This window comes from Vanacampus margaritifer, chromosome 11, assembly GCF_051991255.1.
Source record: "Vanacampus margaritifer isolate UIUO_Vmar chromosome 11, RoL_Vmar_1.0, whole genome shotgun sequence".
In the NCBI taxonomy this organism is placed as follows: domain Eukaryota; kingdom Metazoa; phylum Chordata; class Actinopteri; order Syngnathiformes; family Syngnathidae; genus Vanacampus; species Vanacampus margaritifer.
Window position 1 is genome coordinate 20439535 of NC_135442.1, and position 14399 is coordinate 20453933.

The 14399-nt window shown below is 40.5% G+C and overlaps 1 protein-coding gene across 2 annotated transcripts in view; it reads right to left on the minus strand.

The window, feature by feature from the left end:
- Positions 1-2108: 2108 nt before the first annotated feature.
- Positions 2109-14399, minus strand: part of LOC144060374 (aryl hydrocarbon receptor-like) — a 46208-nt gene continuing 33917 nt past the window's right edge. The window contains exons 3-11 of one of the 2 annotated variants that reach the window (XM_077579870.1): positions 13720-13823; positions 12180-12269; positions 11982-12090; positions 11023-11150; positions 10735-10937; positions 10539-10648; positions 10314-10455; positions 8220-9621; positions 2109-4317 (exon numbers count right to left, since the gene is read on the minus strand). In XM_077579870.1, coding sequence (XP_077435996.1) covers positions 8232-9621; positions 10314-10455; positions 10539-10648; positions 10735-10937; positions 11023-11150; positions 11982-12090; positions 12180-12269; positions 13720-13823 — 2276 coding nt within the window. In that variant the 3' untranslated portion in view covers positions 2109-4317; positions 8220-8231. Of the gene's footprint in view, positions 4331-8219; positions 9622-10313; positions 10456-10538; positions 10649-10734; positions 10938-11022; positions 11151-11981; positions 12091-12179; positions 12270-13719; positions 13824-14399 lie in introns of both variants that reach the window. The other variant, XM_077579869.1, reaches the window with a different exon arrangement.

A 14399-nucleotide genomic window follows, 5' to 3' on the forward strand; every position in this document is an offset into this window, starting at 1 on the left:
GCTCTTCCTTTTTGTTGCTAAACTTGTTGCGCAAGCTCATACAGGCTCAGGGTGTGGCATATCCTTTGACGCAGAGGATATTCCTCAACTCCAACACTATCCCATTTCTGGCACCATGTGATGAGAAAGGAGTGCAGGTGCACGTGCAAGAACGTCTTTCAGATAGCATGCAAACCTCCACTAAGGACAAACATGTCCACCCCTTAATCAAAACACAGTTCATCTGCACTAATACTGTAATATTGGCTTCATCCCCTCATTGATTTTTTTTTCTTCCTATTTCGCTATAATGCTGGCCTGATGTTTCGTGATGCGTGCTTGGGTTTCTATTTTCAATAAATAATGTCTTCCTTCCATTATGGGGGGGTTGGGCAGCTCATGTCAAGTGACCCAAATTAACCCCATGATAAGTGTGTGTGTGTGGGTGTCGCAAACACAAATTCCCATGAGATATTTTGCATATATGGACAAAATGGAGGGATGGATTATTTAAATTGAGTCACTTTCATTGATGATACAAATAGCTGTATCGTGTTTGTGTTGGACATGGCCATAGTTGTTAGTGTCATGTCTGGGAAGATCTGGTTTTGGTTGAGGGTCCCGATTGGACCTGAGTGGGTTCCTGCCCTTCCGCGGGTTGACCAATCCGGGCCCCCAGCCACTTGTGCCTGGCCCCGGGTGTGACTAGTTACCTAATTAGTGTGGGTGTATTTAGTTCCCGGGTGGTGATCAGTCGGCGTGGGATCATTGCCGCTTGTCACGGTCACCCCCGGAGTCTTGTCTGTCACTTTGGTTTTGTATCTTTTCAGTTCCTTATTTATTTAGCATTAACCAGTACCCTGGTTAGTGTTTTCTGTAAAATAAAGCATGCTATATACTAGCCTCTCGGCTCCTAGTACTACCAAAATGCTCTTTATTGATTTTGCCTCGTCTGCATACAGTATTGATAGGTACACGTTATAACAAAACACTTACCACTTGCGTAAGTTTTTTTTTTCTGGATACCCATGCATGTTAGTTCATTGACTTTGTCTACAAGTGCCCTGCAATTGACTTGCGACCAGTGCAGGGTTCAGAACTTTATTCAGTCAGTAGGCCTACCACGCCCCAAAACATCTCGAAAAGCTTTCAATTCATCGTCGTTTTCAAAGAGGACAAGGACGACAGAAAATGATTGGATGGACAAAAACAAGTCTCGACCCGAACATACAAACAAATATGGCCATTGCGACCTCTAGTGGATATACACAGACATTGCATTTTTTATTCTGGCACAAAGTATTAAATACATTAACCAAAAGAAAGTATACAGAAAAGAGAGAAAAAAAATGTAGCCAGAAAATAATCTATCTTCTCCCCACAAGCAGTCACTGCATTGAACTCACAGTAACACCAGCACTCCTTCCATACTGCTGATACCCTGTACATTCAAACATTCATATAGCTACTATGGATAATGTTAACGTGTTCCTTTCTGCCATTTGCAATTTAAAATTCAGTATTGTGAAGTTAAGTGTACTTTGTATATTTTTACTGTCTATTTTGTTATGCCTGAAAGACAAAGTTGCCATGCACCCAAATTTGCTGTATCTGCACCAATGTGTATTTGGCAGACACGTGACCAATAAGCATCCGCGCGCCATGTTCGGGGGCACGGCACCACAACAGCCTGTCAAACCCAAACCCCGATCATCTGACTTCAACCATTCAGCGATACACTCACGATTATTATTTCAACAAAATAGACGTTCAGAATAAAAATGAGAAGCCTCATAAAGAGAAACAGTATTTGGGGAAGCTGACCTCAATTACCAACGTTAATCCATTCGAGTTAGCGTTTACATTAACAACAAATGTGGACATATTTTATTACTAGTGACTTATACATTGAACAATTTGCCGTACATTTATTTAAGACAACTGATATTTTTATTTTATATGGTAGAATCTGCATTTTTGCAAAAGGTGAATTGTCCCAATAACTATGTATGGGCCCCAGACCTATCTCAGCTCCTCTTTCGCAGAAAGCGAAACTCCATGCAAAAATAGGGCTAGATTAATCTCCATTATTCAGGGAATATAGAAAAAACAAAAATCACACTGCACCATTTTCAAATGATTATATGCATATATTCATATTTATTAAAAAATATTATACAGTAGACAAAAAAGATAATTGCTTGACACAGACATGATAATAATGGCTAATATAATTGGGTTACATGAAAGTGAAGCATATTATTTATACATGAATTTGGCTGAGGTGGTTTAAGTGGCTCCAGTCTCCAAACAGGACGTCCCTCAAGGGTTGTTTTTTTTTCTTCCCCCGTTTAAACTGAGTGATCACATGTCAACATGTTTTTCCTCCATTTTGCACATACTGTACACAGTGAGATAGATAGACAGACAGACAGACAGATACCGTAGATAGATAAAATAGATGGATCAATACTGGTCAAAGCTGCCAAATGTCTGAGGAGAGCGTTCACAGTGAGATGCTTATGCTGATAGGATTTCATTAAGTACACTTCTTGCTAGCGGAAAGGCCACTTTAGAAAATGTTCCCTTAATGAAAGATATGAAAATGTGTTCTTGCCAAGGCCACAGAATATACATGTACTTTTTTTTTTTTATTGCGTGAAGGCACATGCGAGCGAAAGCGGCGCAGCGTGTCAAGTATCGATGATGCTATCTTAAGAGGCTTTGCTACTAAAGTCCATGTACTAGTACACAGTTTGTCTTCACAAATTCCACATAACATTTACACTAACCAGTAAGAAAATTTAAACTACAACTATTAGTGAGGCAAAACTGTGAACTAATTGCTACTTGTGAAGCACTAGAAGTTAACTGGTACAATTTCATCTCACTAGTCAGCCATCAACTAGTGCACAGTTTTGACTCACCACAAATGAGGTTGTCCTACTAGTACACTGCTTCAAGTGAAGACAAAGGGCATACTAGTGCATAGAATTTAGGATGGATATTATTGGTCAATATAGGTGCCATTTATACAGGAAAAGGCAGGCTTTTACAGGAAGTGTAAAATGGCATTACAGTTGATGACAATTACTTTATCTCACCTGAAGGGGGCATTCTTTACATGCACTAGTGTCGTTTCCGTGACAAGAGCAGTCGCCCAGGCTCATATCCTATTCGGATGGTCTGAAGTGCACTGTAGTTTAATTACAGTATATATATATATATATATATATATATATATATATATATATATATATATATATATATATTAGAGCTGTCAAACGATTAAATTTTATTTAAATTTAAATTAAATTAAATGTTGTTAAATTAAATTTGATCAGATTAATCACATTTTAGAATTTAAAAAAAGGCTTTTTTATCAATATTTTTTGCGCCAAATTTGAAGAGCACTGGTTATGTTAATTATTTTGACATTTAATGTTATGAGGACGTCTTCAACATTTTTTGATCCACTGCACACGCTCATCCTTTTTCTAATCAGTTAATTGCTTGCATTTTAAAATGAAAAAAATATGAGCCCAATATTTTGACATGAGGAAATTTTCTAAATGTCAATCGCAAACATTTATTAAATGCTTTACTTTAATGCATGTAATTATGTTTATTGCTCAAACACAAGCTGTGCTACCTTAAACATAGCCATCCGGTGTCACGCTAAAGGATAATCTATGGTCAAAATTAATAGTGCGATTAATCTGCATTCATTTATGATTAATGCGATATTTTTTTGTAATTAATTGATCAGTTAGTGCTTTAACTTTGATAGCACTCAAATATATATATATATATATATATATATATATATATATATATATATATATATATATATATATATAAGCTCCAACTCACCCGTGACCCAAATGATAAGTGCAATAGAAAATGGATGCCTGGATGAACACATGGTTTTTAACATGTTCTTTTTTTGCACGTTTCAGATCAGTTCAAATGGTGTGCTTGATGTATTTTCCCTGCGTATGTAAATTTTTCTGCCTGCCCTGTTACAGTATATTTATATATGTATATATATATATATTGTGTGTGTCGTTGTTATAAAACAAAATTGCAACAAATATTGGTTTTCCCTTGTAAAAAAACAAAATCTTTGGCTGTTTTCATCCACGTCTTCATACTTCATTCCTATTACAGAAGTTACATTTGAGTAAATATGAGACAGACAAAAGAGAGTATATATGTTAAAGTACGGTAAGTGCGAGGGTCGGCGAATAAGCGCTGATACTGCATTGGGAGGGTCTGCCTGTCAGTTGCCGTGGTAACACCGGCAGGCGCATTGATGACGAGCGAAGAATGCTCCATCTAAATAAAAAAACTGAAGAAGTAAAACATAAACAAGACTGCACAGAGGAAAAATCATGTAGCACTGTGCATAACATTCATGTTTGCCCGCGAGCAGGCTCCTAAAATTTGAGGACTCAACTTTTTTTTGTAGATTTCTAAGTGATGATGTGTCTCACTAAAAGATGCTACTTTATGGGCGGTGCCATTTTGAGGTGAACCAGAATGGATCGTCAAAATACCAATATTGCATGAAATGGTATTGTTACTTATCAAGTAAACAGATAAATCACCTACTGTAATACCTTTGCTGTCTAAAACAGTAATAGATTAAGAATTGATGACTGAATACATGTTTTTGTCATCATTTTTTTTTTAACATCAATGAATCAAATTAATTTAAAAAGCACTTGGTCCTCTTCAGTTTCGGCCAAGAATTTTCATTTTGGTGCATCTCTAGTTAACACTCAATTTGTAGTAAGTCATTAAACTACGACTGCATATTAGGGCCACGTATAAATATATTTTTTTAGAGGGTGGGGGCAATATTCCAAGAAAAAAACTTCACAAATTTGCCAGAAAGAAACTCGTAACTTTATAAAGTAGCAGATTTGCGAGAGAAAAAAACTCAGAAACTTACGAGAAATACACATATTGGTACCGTTTGTGCTAATACTTTTCGGTCCGGGTTTCAAATAAGGAGATAGTAATGGCTTTAACCATATATAATACTGTTATTCATTCTTGAACAAAAGTTGTTGATTTAAGAAAAACTCAGATTTCATGGGTGCAAAAGTATGTGAACCTCTCACTTAATCGGACATTGCACCTCCTTTTGCAATGAGAACTTCATCCGAACACTTTCTTTAGTGACTTATCAGACTTTCACATCTACTTAGTTTTTAGTTTTTTTGCCACTTTTCCTTTCAAAATGCAGCCAGTTGAGATGGATGAGGTTGGATGGGCGTCTAGCATAAACTGCCCGCTACAGGTCCCGCCACAGTATTTTGAAAGAATTTCAGTCATGCTTCACTCTAGGGTGAAGGTTCTTTTGCTGGTATGCAGTGTTGACTTTTCACCAAACATGACTGTTTTAGTTGTGACCAAACAGTTCAATTTTGGACTCATCTGTCCACAGAAGGGACTTCAGTGTTGTCGAGGTACTCGCTGGCAAAGTTGAGATGGGCAGCTTTGATCTTTTTTTGTGAGCAGAAGCTTCTACCTAGCAAGCCTTCCATGAAAGCCTTGTCCATGGAATTTTCTTCTGATTGTTGAAGCATGTCCATGTGTCCCAGATGCAGCAAAAGAGGTCTGCAAATCCATTGATGTGATGCACAGGTTGGCTTTCACCTGGATTATCATTTGTCTTGTGGTTCTTGCTGATATTTTCAGAAGGTTGTCTACTTCTAGGCAGGATTGTAGTAATTTTCTGTATTTGCAGATGATCTGCTTCACAGTGGAATGATAAGGCTCATTTTTTTTTTTAGATGACTATAGCTTTCCCCAGACAGATGTGCTGTCACTACCCTCTTCCTCTCAGCAAGACGGACCTGTATGGGTTCACCTGGGTAAGACTAAAGCGACGTGGTTTTGTCTGTGTTTCAGTCAGTGATACACAATTTCTTTGCTAAATCTCTCATTTTATTGGTCAATTTCATTAGTTTAGCTACCAATTTGTCCTACCTGATCCTACTTGACTGCGTGTTTTAAGCAATGCCGTTTAGGGTTCACTTACTTTTGCAACTACATGATTTGACTAAAAACTCTTTTTAATTAAGTTTTGACTACACACACACACACACACACACACACACACACACACACACACACACACTCATTGAATTGATAAACCTACACCTGTTATTTCATATAAAATGTAATGGTTCAGATTGAACAACAAAATCAGGTTGAAACAATTGGAAAGTCCAAATATTTGGACAGTGAAGAAAGTTTTGTTATTTTAGCTATTGACCAAAACTTATTCAGGATACAATCAAATAATATAGAAGTAAAGTGCAGACTCTCAGCTAAAATTTGAGAGTATTCATATCCAAATTGAAGCAAGGGTTTAGGAATTACACCTCTTTAAAATGTAGCTGTCTCTTTTTCAAAGGACCACAAGTAATTGGACAATTGACTCAGAAGGCTGAAAAAAAAAAAAGCCTAGGGCTCCTTCCTCATTAACCTGTCATCAATTACGCAGTTGAAAGGTCTGGAGTTTATCCTAGGTGTGCCATTTGCATTTGGAAGCTGTTTCTGTGAACACACAACATGCTGTCAAAGGAGCTCTCAATAGGGGTGAAATAAAAAAAAGAAGAAAACCCATCAGTGGGCGAGCAGAAATGTTAAGAGTGGCGTAATCAACAGTTTGGTACATTGTGAGGAAAAACAGTGCACTGGTGAACTTGTAAACTCAAAAAAGGCCTGGACGTCCAAAGAAGACATCGGTGGTGGATGATCGCAGAATCCGTTCCCTGGTGAAGAAACCCCCCTTCACAACATCCACTCAAGTGAAGAACACAGTAGGTGCATCAGTATCTAAGATTACCATGAAGAGAAGACGTCATGAGAGTAAATACAAAGGAGTCACCACAAGGTGCAAACCATTAATCAGCCTCACAAACAGAAAGGCCAGAATTGACCTTGTCAAAAAACACCTGATGAAGCCAGCCCAGTTCTAGAAAAGTATTCTTTGGAAAGATGAGACTATCAGCCTGTACCAGATGGATGAGAAGAAGAAAGTTTGGAGAAGAATTGGAACAGGTCATGATCCAAAGCACAGCACATCTTCTGTAAAACATAGTGGTGTTAGTGTGTTGCCATGGGCATGCATGGCTTTCAATGGCACTGGGTCACTTGAGTTTTTTTGCTGATGTGGCAAAAGACAGAAGCAGCCGGATGAATTCTGAAGTGTATTGGATATAATTTCTACTCTGATTCTGCCATATGCAGCAAAGTTGATTTGACGGTGCTTCACAGCATCACAGATGGACAATAATCCAAAACATTCTGAAAAAGCAACCCAGGAGTTTTTTAAAGCAAAGAAGTGGAATATTCTGCAAAGGCAGAATCAATCACCAGATCTCAGCCCAATCGAGAATGCATTTCACTTGCTCAAGACAAACCTTAAGACAGAAAGACGTTCAAAAATGCAACAACTGAAGACAGCTGCAGTCAAAGCATAACAAAGGAGGAAACCCAGCATTTGGTGATGTCCATGGGTTCCAGACTTCAGGCAGTCATTGCCTGCAAATGATTCTCAACAAGATATTGAAATGTACAATTTTACTCTACGTTATGTTTATTTGTCCAATTACTTTTGAGCCTTCGAAATAAGGAGCATTTGCATAAAAACAGCTACAAATCCTACATGCTTAGTCATATATTTCTGTCCAACCCATTTAATTAAAGCTTAAAGTCTGCACTTCAATTCCATTGTACTTGTTTCCGTTTAAATCCAAAGTGGTGGCATGCAGAGCCCAAATCATGAATATTGTGTTACTGTCCAAATATTTCTGGACCTAACTGTACTCTAATATGTCATAGCAGTGTTCTTGGACAACGGCATAGATTTAAACATTTGGGGTGGACCTGGATTTATGTGCCATTCACAGAGAAAAGTGACCTCTGTCGGACCAACTACTAATTAGTGGTGGGACAAAATATCCTGAATCATCATATTTGTTTTGTGTTTTTTTGTCTTTTCCATTTGATGGTTGCAGACGTCTTCCTGGTTCACTGTTAGACTTTATCGGACTAAAGTGTGGTGCCATTTTGACACATAATGTTTTCCTCTGGATTTGTACCAAATTTATTATCGTACTAGCTAAGTACCTCATTCAACCATCAAACAACAAGTAGCGCATATCTCCTAGCAATATGCTAAAATCAACAACAAGATGAGACTGAACATGTGTTTGTACCTGGCATCACTCCTAGTAGCACTGGGGGTTAAAGACTCGCTCCGACCTTGACATGTTGGACGGTGCCATCATGGGACTGATGTTGGCGTTCTCCTGACTGACGGCCGATGTGCCCACCACAGGCTGACTGCCACCCCACTGGATGTAGCAGGCATCCTCCAGGGTACTGTTGTCCAGGCATGTTCCCCTCTGGCACGAGGACTCCGCCGGCGTCATGGGCTGCACGTACATGCAGCTGCTGTGATTGGCCGACACACTCTGCTGAGAGTGGTCCAGCCCATTGGTGGCCCTCGGCCAGGGACCCGCACATGGGAATGTTTGGTTTTCCAGAACCGGACCGTTGTGCGTAACAGACGGACGGGGCATCTTGTACTGGCCCTCCGACCACGGAGCAGGACAAGCTGTAGGGTCAGAGATGGCGGCATTGCAAGGAATCGAGGGTGGCGTCACAGAAAATAAATCATTCTGATTAAGTTGAATCGGCTGCTGCTGCTGTCCAAAAGCTGGAAAGTGGGCCGGGGTAGCAACAGCAGAAGAATTAGGAACAATAAGATCCGGTAGTTCTATTTCTGGGCTGAAAATATCCTGAAGTTGCAGCTGCTGAAGACCTGCCTGGTGCTCATTTGCAGGACATGGCACGGGTCCACAGTGGGAAAGTTTCTGGGTGCTGCTGAAAGCCGGAGCAGATCCCGAGTAGAAGCTGTTGGTTTGGGGGAAAATTCCCCCCTGGGACTGTGTCGGGAACTTATGCAGCGGTTGCATGAATGTGTCTTGCTTCAGGCAAGTGGGAGAGCACTCGTCACCATTCTCCTTGAACAAAACAGAATCAATTTGGTCAAATATCTCATTGAAGAGAACTTTGTCCAACTCAGACCGCACGCTGTCCTCCTTGTCGCCCCCTTGACCCAAGTGCTTGAGAGTCTCCTCCCACTGCATCAGCTCGGAGTCGTCCACCTCCAACTTCTCCAGGGCGCCGCAGAAGTCACCCTTCTGTGCCATCTCTTGCAGGCTGTCGATCACAGCCATCACAGACTGCTTAGCCTCCTCTTTCACCATGATGGGGGTGCTGGAAGTGGCCCCCACGCCCGTGTCCTGCCAACCGTTACTGGGCACGCTCACCAGCGCCCGAGTGTCCATAAAGACCTGATCCACAGGAAAAGCCACCTCTGTGGTGTGCCTGTAGGCGGACTCGTCCTGCCTGAGGAAGCAGTCCAGTAGCGAGCGGGGCAACTGCGTCTTCTTACTGGCATCTGCGTCATCGTTATTGTTGAACTTTTTGTTGAACTGCGTCTGCGTGAGGTCCATGGTTAGTCCGGTGTTGTAAAGCACAGCCTCGCCCGTGGTGAAGCCGAAGGGTAGCTGCATCCTCCTCTGGCGGAGGTAGTCCTCGCCCTCAGCATTGCTGGAACACACAAAGCAGAGATCACGTTAATGGCAAGATGATGCTGAGCGTCTATTTACACTGTTAACCAAATAAATTAGCAAAACTAAAATATAAAAGGTCATCTGTTACCTCAATTTTTTTAATGTTGATTAGGTTTTCCAGAACTTGAATGGTTTGATTGCACCCAACTTATTTTTATTTATTTATACATAGTTACTTAGAAGCTTTCTGTTACAGCAACTCAATTATTCTCAGTTACTAATTTATAAATGTTAGTTTTAAAACTACTGGATTAAGTTAACAAAAATCCAAACAATAAGTACAGTGAGTCTTTACGAGGTTGACAGGAATGCTGAGCCTATCCTAGCTGTCTTTGGGAAGTAGGCAGGGTACACCCTGAACTGGAGTACCCGGAGAAAACCCACACAGGAATGTGGAAAACATGTAACCTCCACTTGTATAGTTTTTTCTACCTTAGGTACTTAAAGCACTTCAACACTGACTCCTCAATCACCCACTGATGATGCAGCATCAGGAGAAATTAAGGGTTTTGTATCTTGCTCAAGGACACTTCCACATGGTCACATGAGTTGATGATCAAACCCACAGGGTTGGGAGACGACCATTCTACCACCTGAGCCATGCCGCCAGTAAAGATTTTGCTTTTGACCTTAGATGTTCCGACTGTATACGAGGAGAGCAACACTCACACTATAGCTCGCTGATAGGCGATGATGAAGTCGGGCCTTCCTCCTTTGTAGATCAGCTTGGCGTTGGCTTTGACCCAAACCCAGCTTCCCGACTTACTCAGGAGACGGAAAGTCGTCAGGCCGCTGTCTCCAGTTTTAATCACTGTGAAGCAAAATCGTTAGCAATAGCAGCAGTTGATGAGGCCTTCAATCCACATTGGCAAGTATCAAAATGGTCTGACTTACTGCGTATGTGGTTGTCGGCACAGTACATCATGTCAGCGGCGTGGATAAACTGGTAGCCAGAGCCTTTCATGCACAGCTCTGTCTCAGAGTAGCCCAAAATGATCTTCCCCCTGCAGAGAAGAAACAAGGTCACACATTTTACCAGAAAAAAATGAAACAACAAAAAGTGTAGGGAGATTGGAGTGTTGTGTGTCACCTGTTGTCAACGCCCATAGGTGTGAAGTCCAGCTTGTGCTTGGTCTGAAAGAGCAACATTTTGGAGCGGATCTCCACGATGGACGGAGACTGGACGGGCGTGGCAATGGCGAAGAGCGCGAGCTGCGGTTTGCCGTGCGACCCGTTGTCCCTGAAGACGTTTTGGCCATGCAGGTACTTGAGTCGTCCCTGAAACTTGAGAGCCTGGTGGAAAGATGACAGGACAAAACAGCTCAAGTTATATTAAGCTATATTTTAGAACATTTGTATATGTGAAGGCGTTTCTCACTAAAAAGCCAGATGAGTTGTCCAGGAGGCAACGGAAGCGACACACAAATCCTCTCTCCAGGAAGGACGAGTTCTCCGGAGGAAGTTGATCAGGACTGTAGAAGTCTGTGTTCATGCATTCCTCCAAGCCTGGCAACACAAGACTTTTGTAGTTCACATTTGTAGTGCAGGTGTAGTGTAGGGTGTTTAAATTCCCCAAGTTTGACTTGACAAAATCCAAGCATTTATTGTATAAACCTGTCAACTCAACTAGGAACCACTATTCCAGTCCAGGACATTTTACAACTTTACACTAAAGTATTTTAGATGTCACCTGCTGGAAGTGAAAGGAAAGGTGAAGAAAATGAGCTGTCACCTCCCTTTGTAGTAGGACTGATAGATTTGGGAAAATAATATGAATACATTTTATACCTCAACATTGCAATTTTAATTTAATTTGCAATTTTTTAAGGTCCTTTTATAATGTATTTTAAACTAACAAAATACTTCATCTTTCTTACAAAAAAATCAGCTTTTTTTTTATACCTGTATTTTATACTATGCAAAAATCAAACACTCAACTTAACTAAGATTGATAAAATAAAAATAAAAACACATATACATAAAAGGATCTCCAGTCAGTAACATCAAACATGTTATAACATGTAGGAAAAGCAAGATTATATCTGCTTTTATGATGTAATATCTTTCCATTTCAAAAACAGATGAGTGTTAGCAGTTACCACAAGCAGCACCGACAGCCGCTATTTTATCAATTACGTCTGGGAAGACGTTCACCAAGAGGTCAGAGTATGATTTTTCTGGCCGTTCAACCATGAGAACATTTGTGGAGGTCAGACTTCTGAGATCCTTAAGAATTATAATCGACTTTATAGAAAATGAAAAACTCCACACAAAATGTTGCTTTGGATGATGCAAAATCCTGTACCTGACAATGTTGAGAGACCCAAGGTCACATACCTGGTCCACCTGTGTCAGGTGGATTTAGAGCAAAGTGGAGGTTCTGCCTGAACGTAGCGCGGTCATCCGTGTGGATGAGCTCAAACACACTCTGGTGGATCACATCCGACTGCACAAGGAAAGAAAGACCATGTCAGCAGACAATCTACTTAAATCCGTAGTGCGCTAAAAAAGTTCAAGATGAACAATAACATTCACCTGCTGGAAGCCCAGGTATTCTTTGATGGTGGGCGATGTGTAGAACACGGACCCCTCAAACGTGACCACCAGCACAAAGCCATTCAGTGCCTGTGCCGTCACACAACATTGCAACTTATAGACGCTTCCTGATGTGTCACTTTTTCAATTCAAAGACAACAGATACAACAACGATAATTCTTGATTTTGACTGGCACTGTCAAAAAAGTACATGTTTAACAATACGTTCTAATATTATATGATTGTCTACTATTATTATTTTTTTTAAAAGTAACCGGCATATTAAGCTAATATATTTAGTATAGACAGAATTTTATTTCAAGGAAAAACTTACTGTTAGCATTTGAATGGGATCCTCCCTTTGCTTTTAGCATTAACGCCAGGCTAGCGATGTTTTAAAAAGAAAGCATGTTTTGTATTTAAATATACAGCTGATGTACAGACGCTCCCCTACTTACGAACATTCGAGTTACGAACAACGGTACATACGAACATGTCTGCGCATACAGTATGTCGAAAAATGTTCGGAAAGAGATGCTGTAAGTTAGATTTTGTATTGCGCGTAGTGCTTCTTTCCGCCGCTAATACCGACGATTGCCGCTGTGAGAGCTCATTGGAGGCTGAGCAACGTGTCGAGGAGGAGGAGGAAGAAACGCCGGCCCCCATGAAGCAGGAAATAACTTTTGAAGCCGATTCCAGCGACGACGAAGAATCTCTCATGATATAAAATCCTCCTCTTACTCCTCCTCCATCATCTCCTTAAGCATCGAGTACATCTTCCAAAAGTAAGTTAAACTTCATTTTATTTATCTTATTACGTACATGTACATACTGTGTGTGTCTCTCGCTCTCTCTCTCTCTAACATACGTAGTACAGTACAGTACTGTACGTATTCTCTCCATTTTATTAAAAGTTTTTTTCAGTACAAACCAATGCAGGTTACTTGTACAAGCCTTAAACATACTTATATAAACCTTCAATATACTTATATAGGCTTTAAACTTAAATTATAATACAAAATATAGCACTGAAGCAACTTACGAACAAATTCACCTTACGAACGATCGTCCGGAACGTAACTCGTTCGTAAGGTGGGGAGCGTCTGTAATTCTTATTGTCGTGTGTTTAGTTCTACAGTTAACTCCAACTGGGTTGTCATTAAACATCTTAAAGGACGCTTAGGGACAACAGAATAACCAAAATAGCATAAACTACACACTTGCTAAGGCTACGCAAGCAAAACGGTGAATTCAGGGTACTTTCGCAGCATCGGAAATGTCTGATTTATTCGATGATAACGTGTTAAGGCGGAAATAATCGGCCTCATGGCCGACTGTTTTGGCTGGTGTTTGAAGGGCAATGAATAATCATCTAATCATAATCCGATTAATCGTTTGGGCCCTATGGAGCTATCTTCTTTTTCACTTATAATGTGGCTGCTAAGTGTATAGTGCTACACACAAATACACTCTAAAATAATACATGGTCAACATGTGCAGATGATTTCCCAGAGTAATTAGACTTGGCTTTGTCTATTACCTGGAGCAGCAGGTCTCCCTCAGAGAAGCCTTTGGTCGCCAGGCTGTTGCCATTGGACCCGTTGGCTCCAGGAAATCCACTGCTGGTGCTGTTCTTTATCGTAGCTGCAAGAGTGATCAGGGTAAACATCACAAGTTGGCTACTTCATTGCCTTATTATTCAAGACTTTTTAATAAAAAAAAGTTGCTGAACTTGAAGATGTTTGACTGCTCATGTAGCTGGTGGGATAATCCATTCAGTGGCAAGAGAGCAACAAATGCGCCTTGGCTTGTTTTGAGACAAAATCTTGTTTTATAATCCCGTCCTAAGAGGGTAAAGAACAAGAGGTAATAGGATACCACTTTCTTATTTTCCATGCCACAAACCAACGCAACGCTCACATTTGGCAAACTGATTAAAAGCTACTTTTAACTCCAAACCTTGTTTGAGTCATGTGCTGCTTTTCCTCTTGCACATTGAGTCCAGCAACTAGTCAGGTTCGCGGCTGGGTATTTACTTTGGCATCTTGTGCCACTATTGTGTAAGCACATCGCTGTTATGGGCGGAGATGCTTAACAGTGCACATGAGACACTCCCCCCCCCCCCCCCATCAGGCTGCAATTCAAAAGACTATTGTAGCTTATGAATAACATGGAGATCATTTTGTGTATTACCCCCTCCAAACACAATGTTTTGTATTT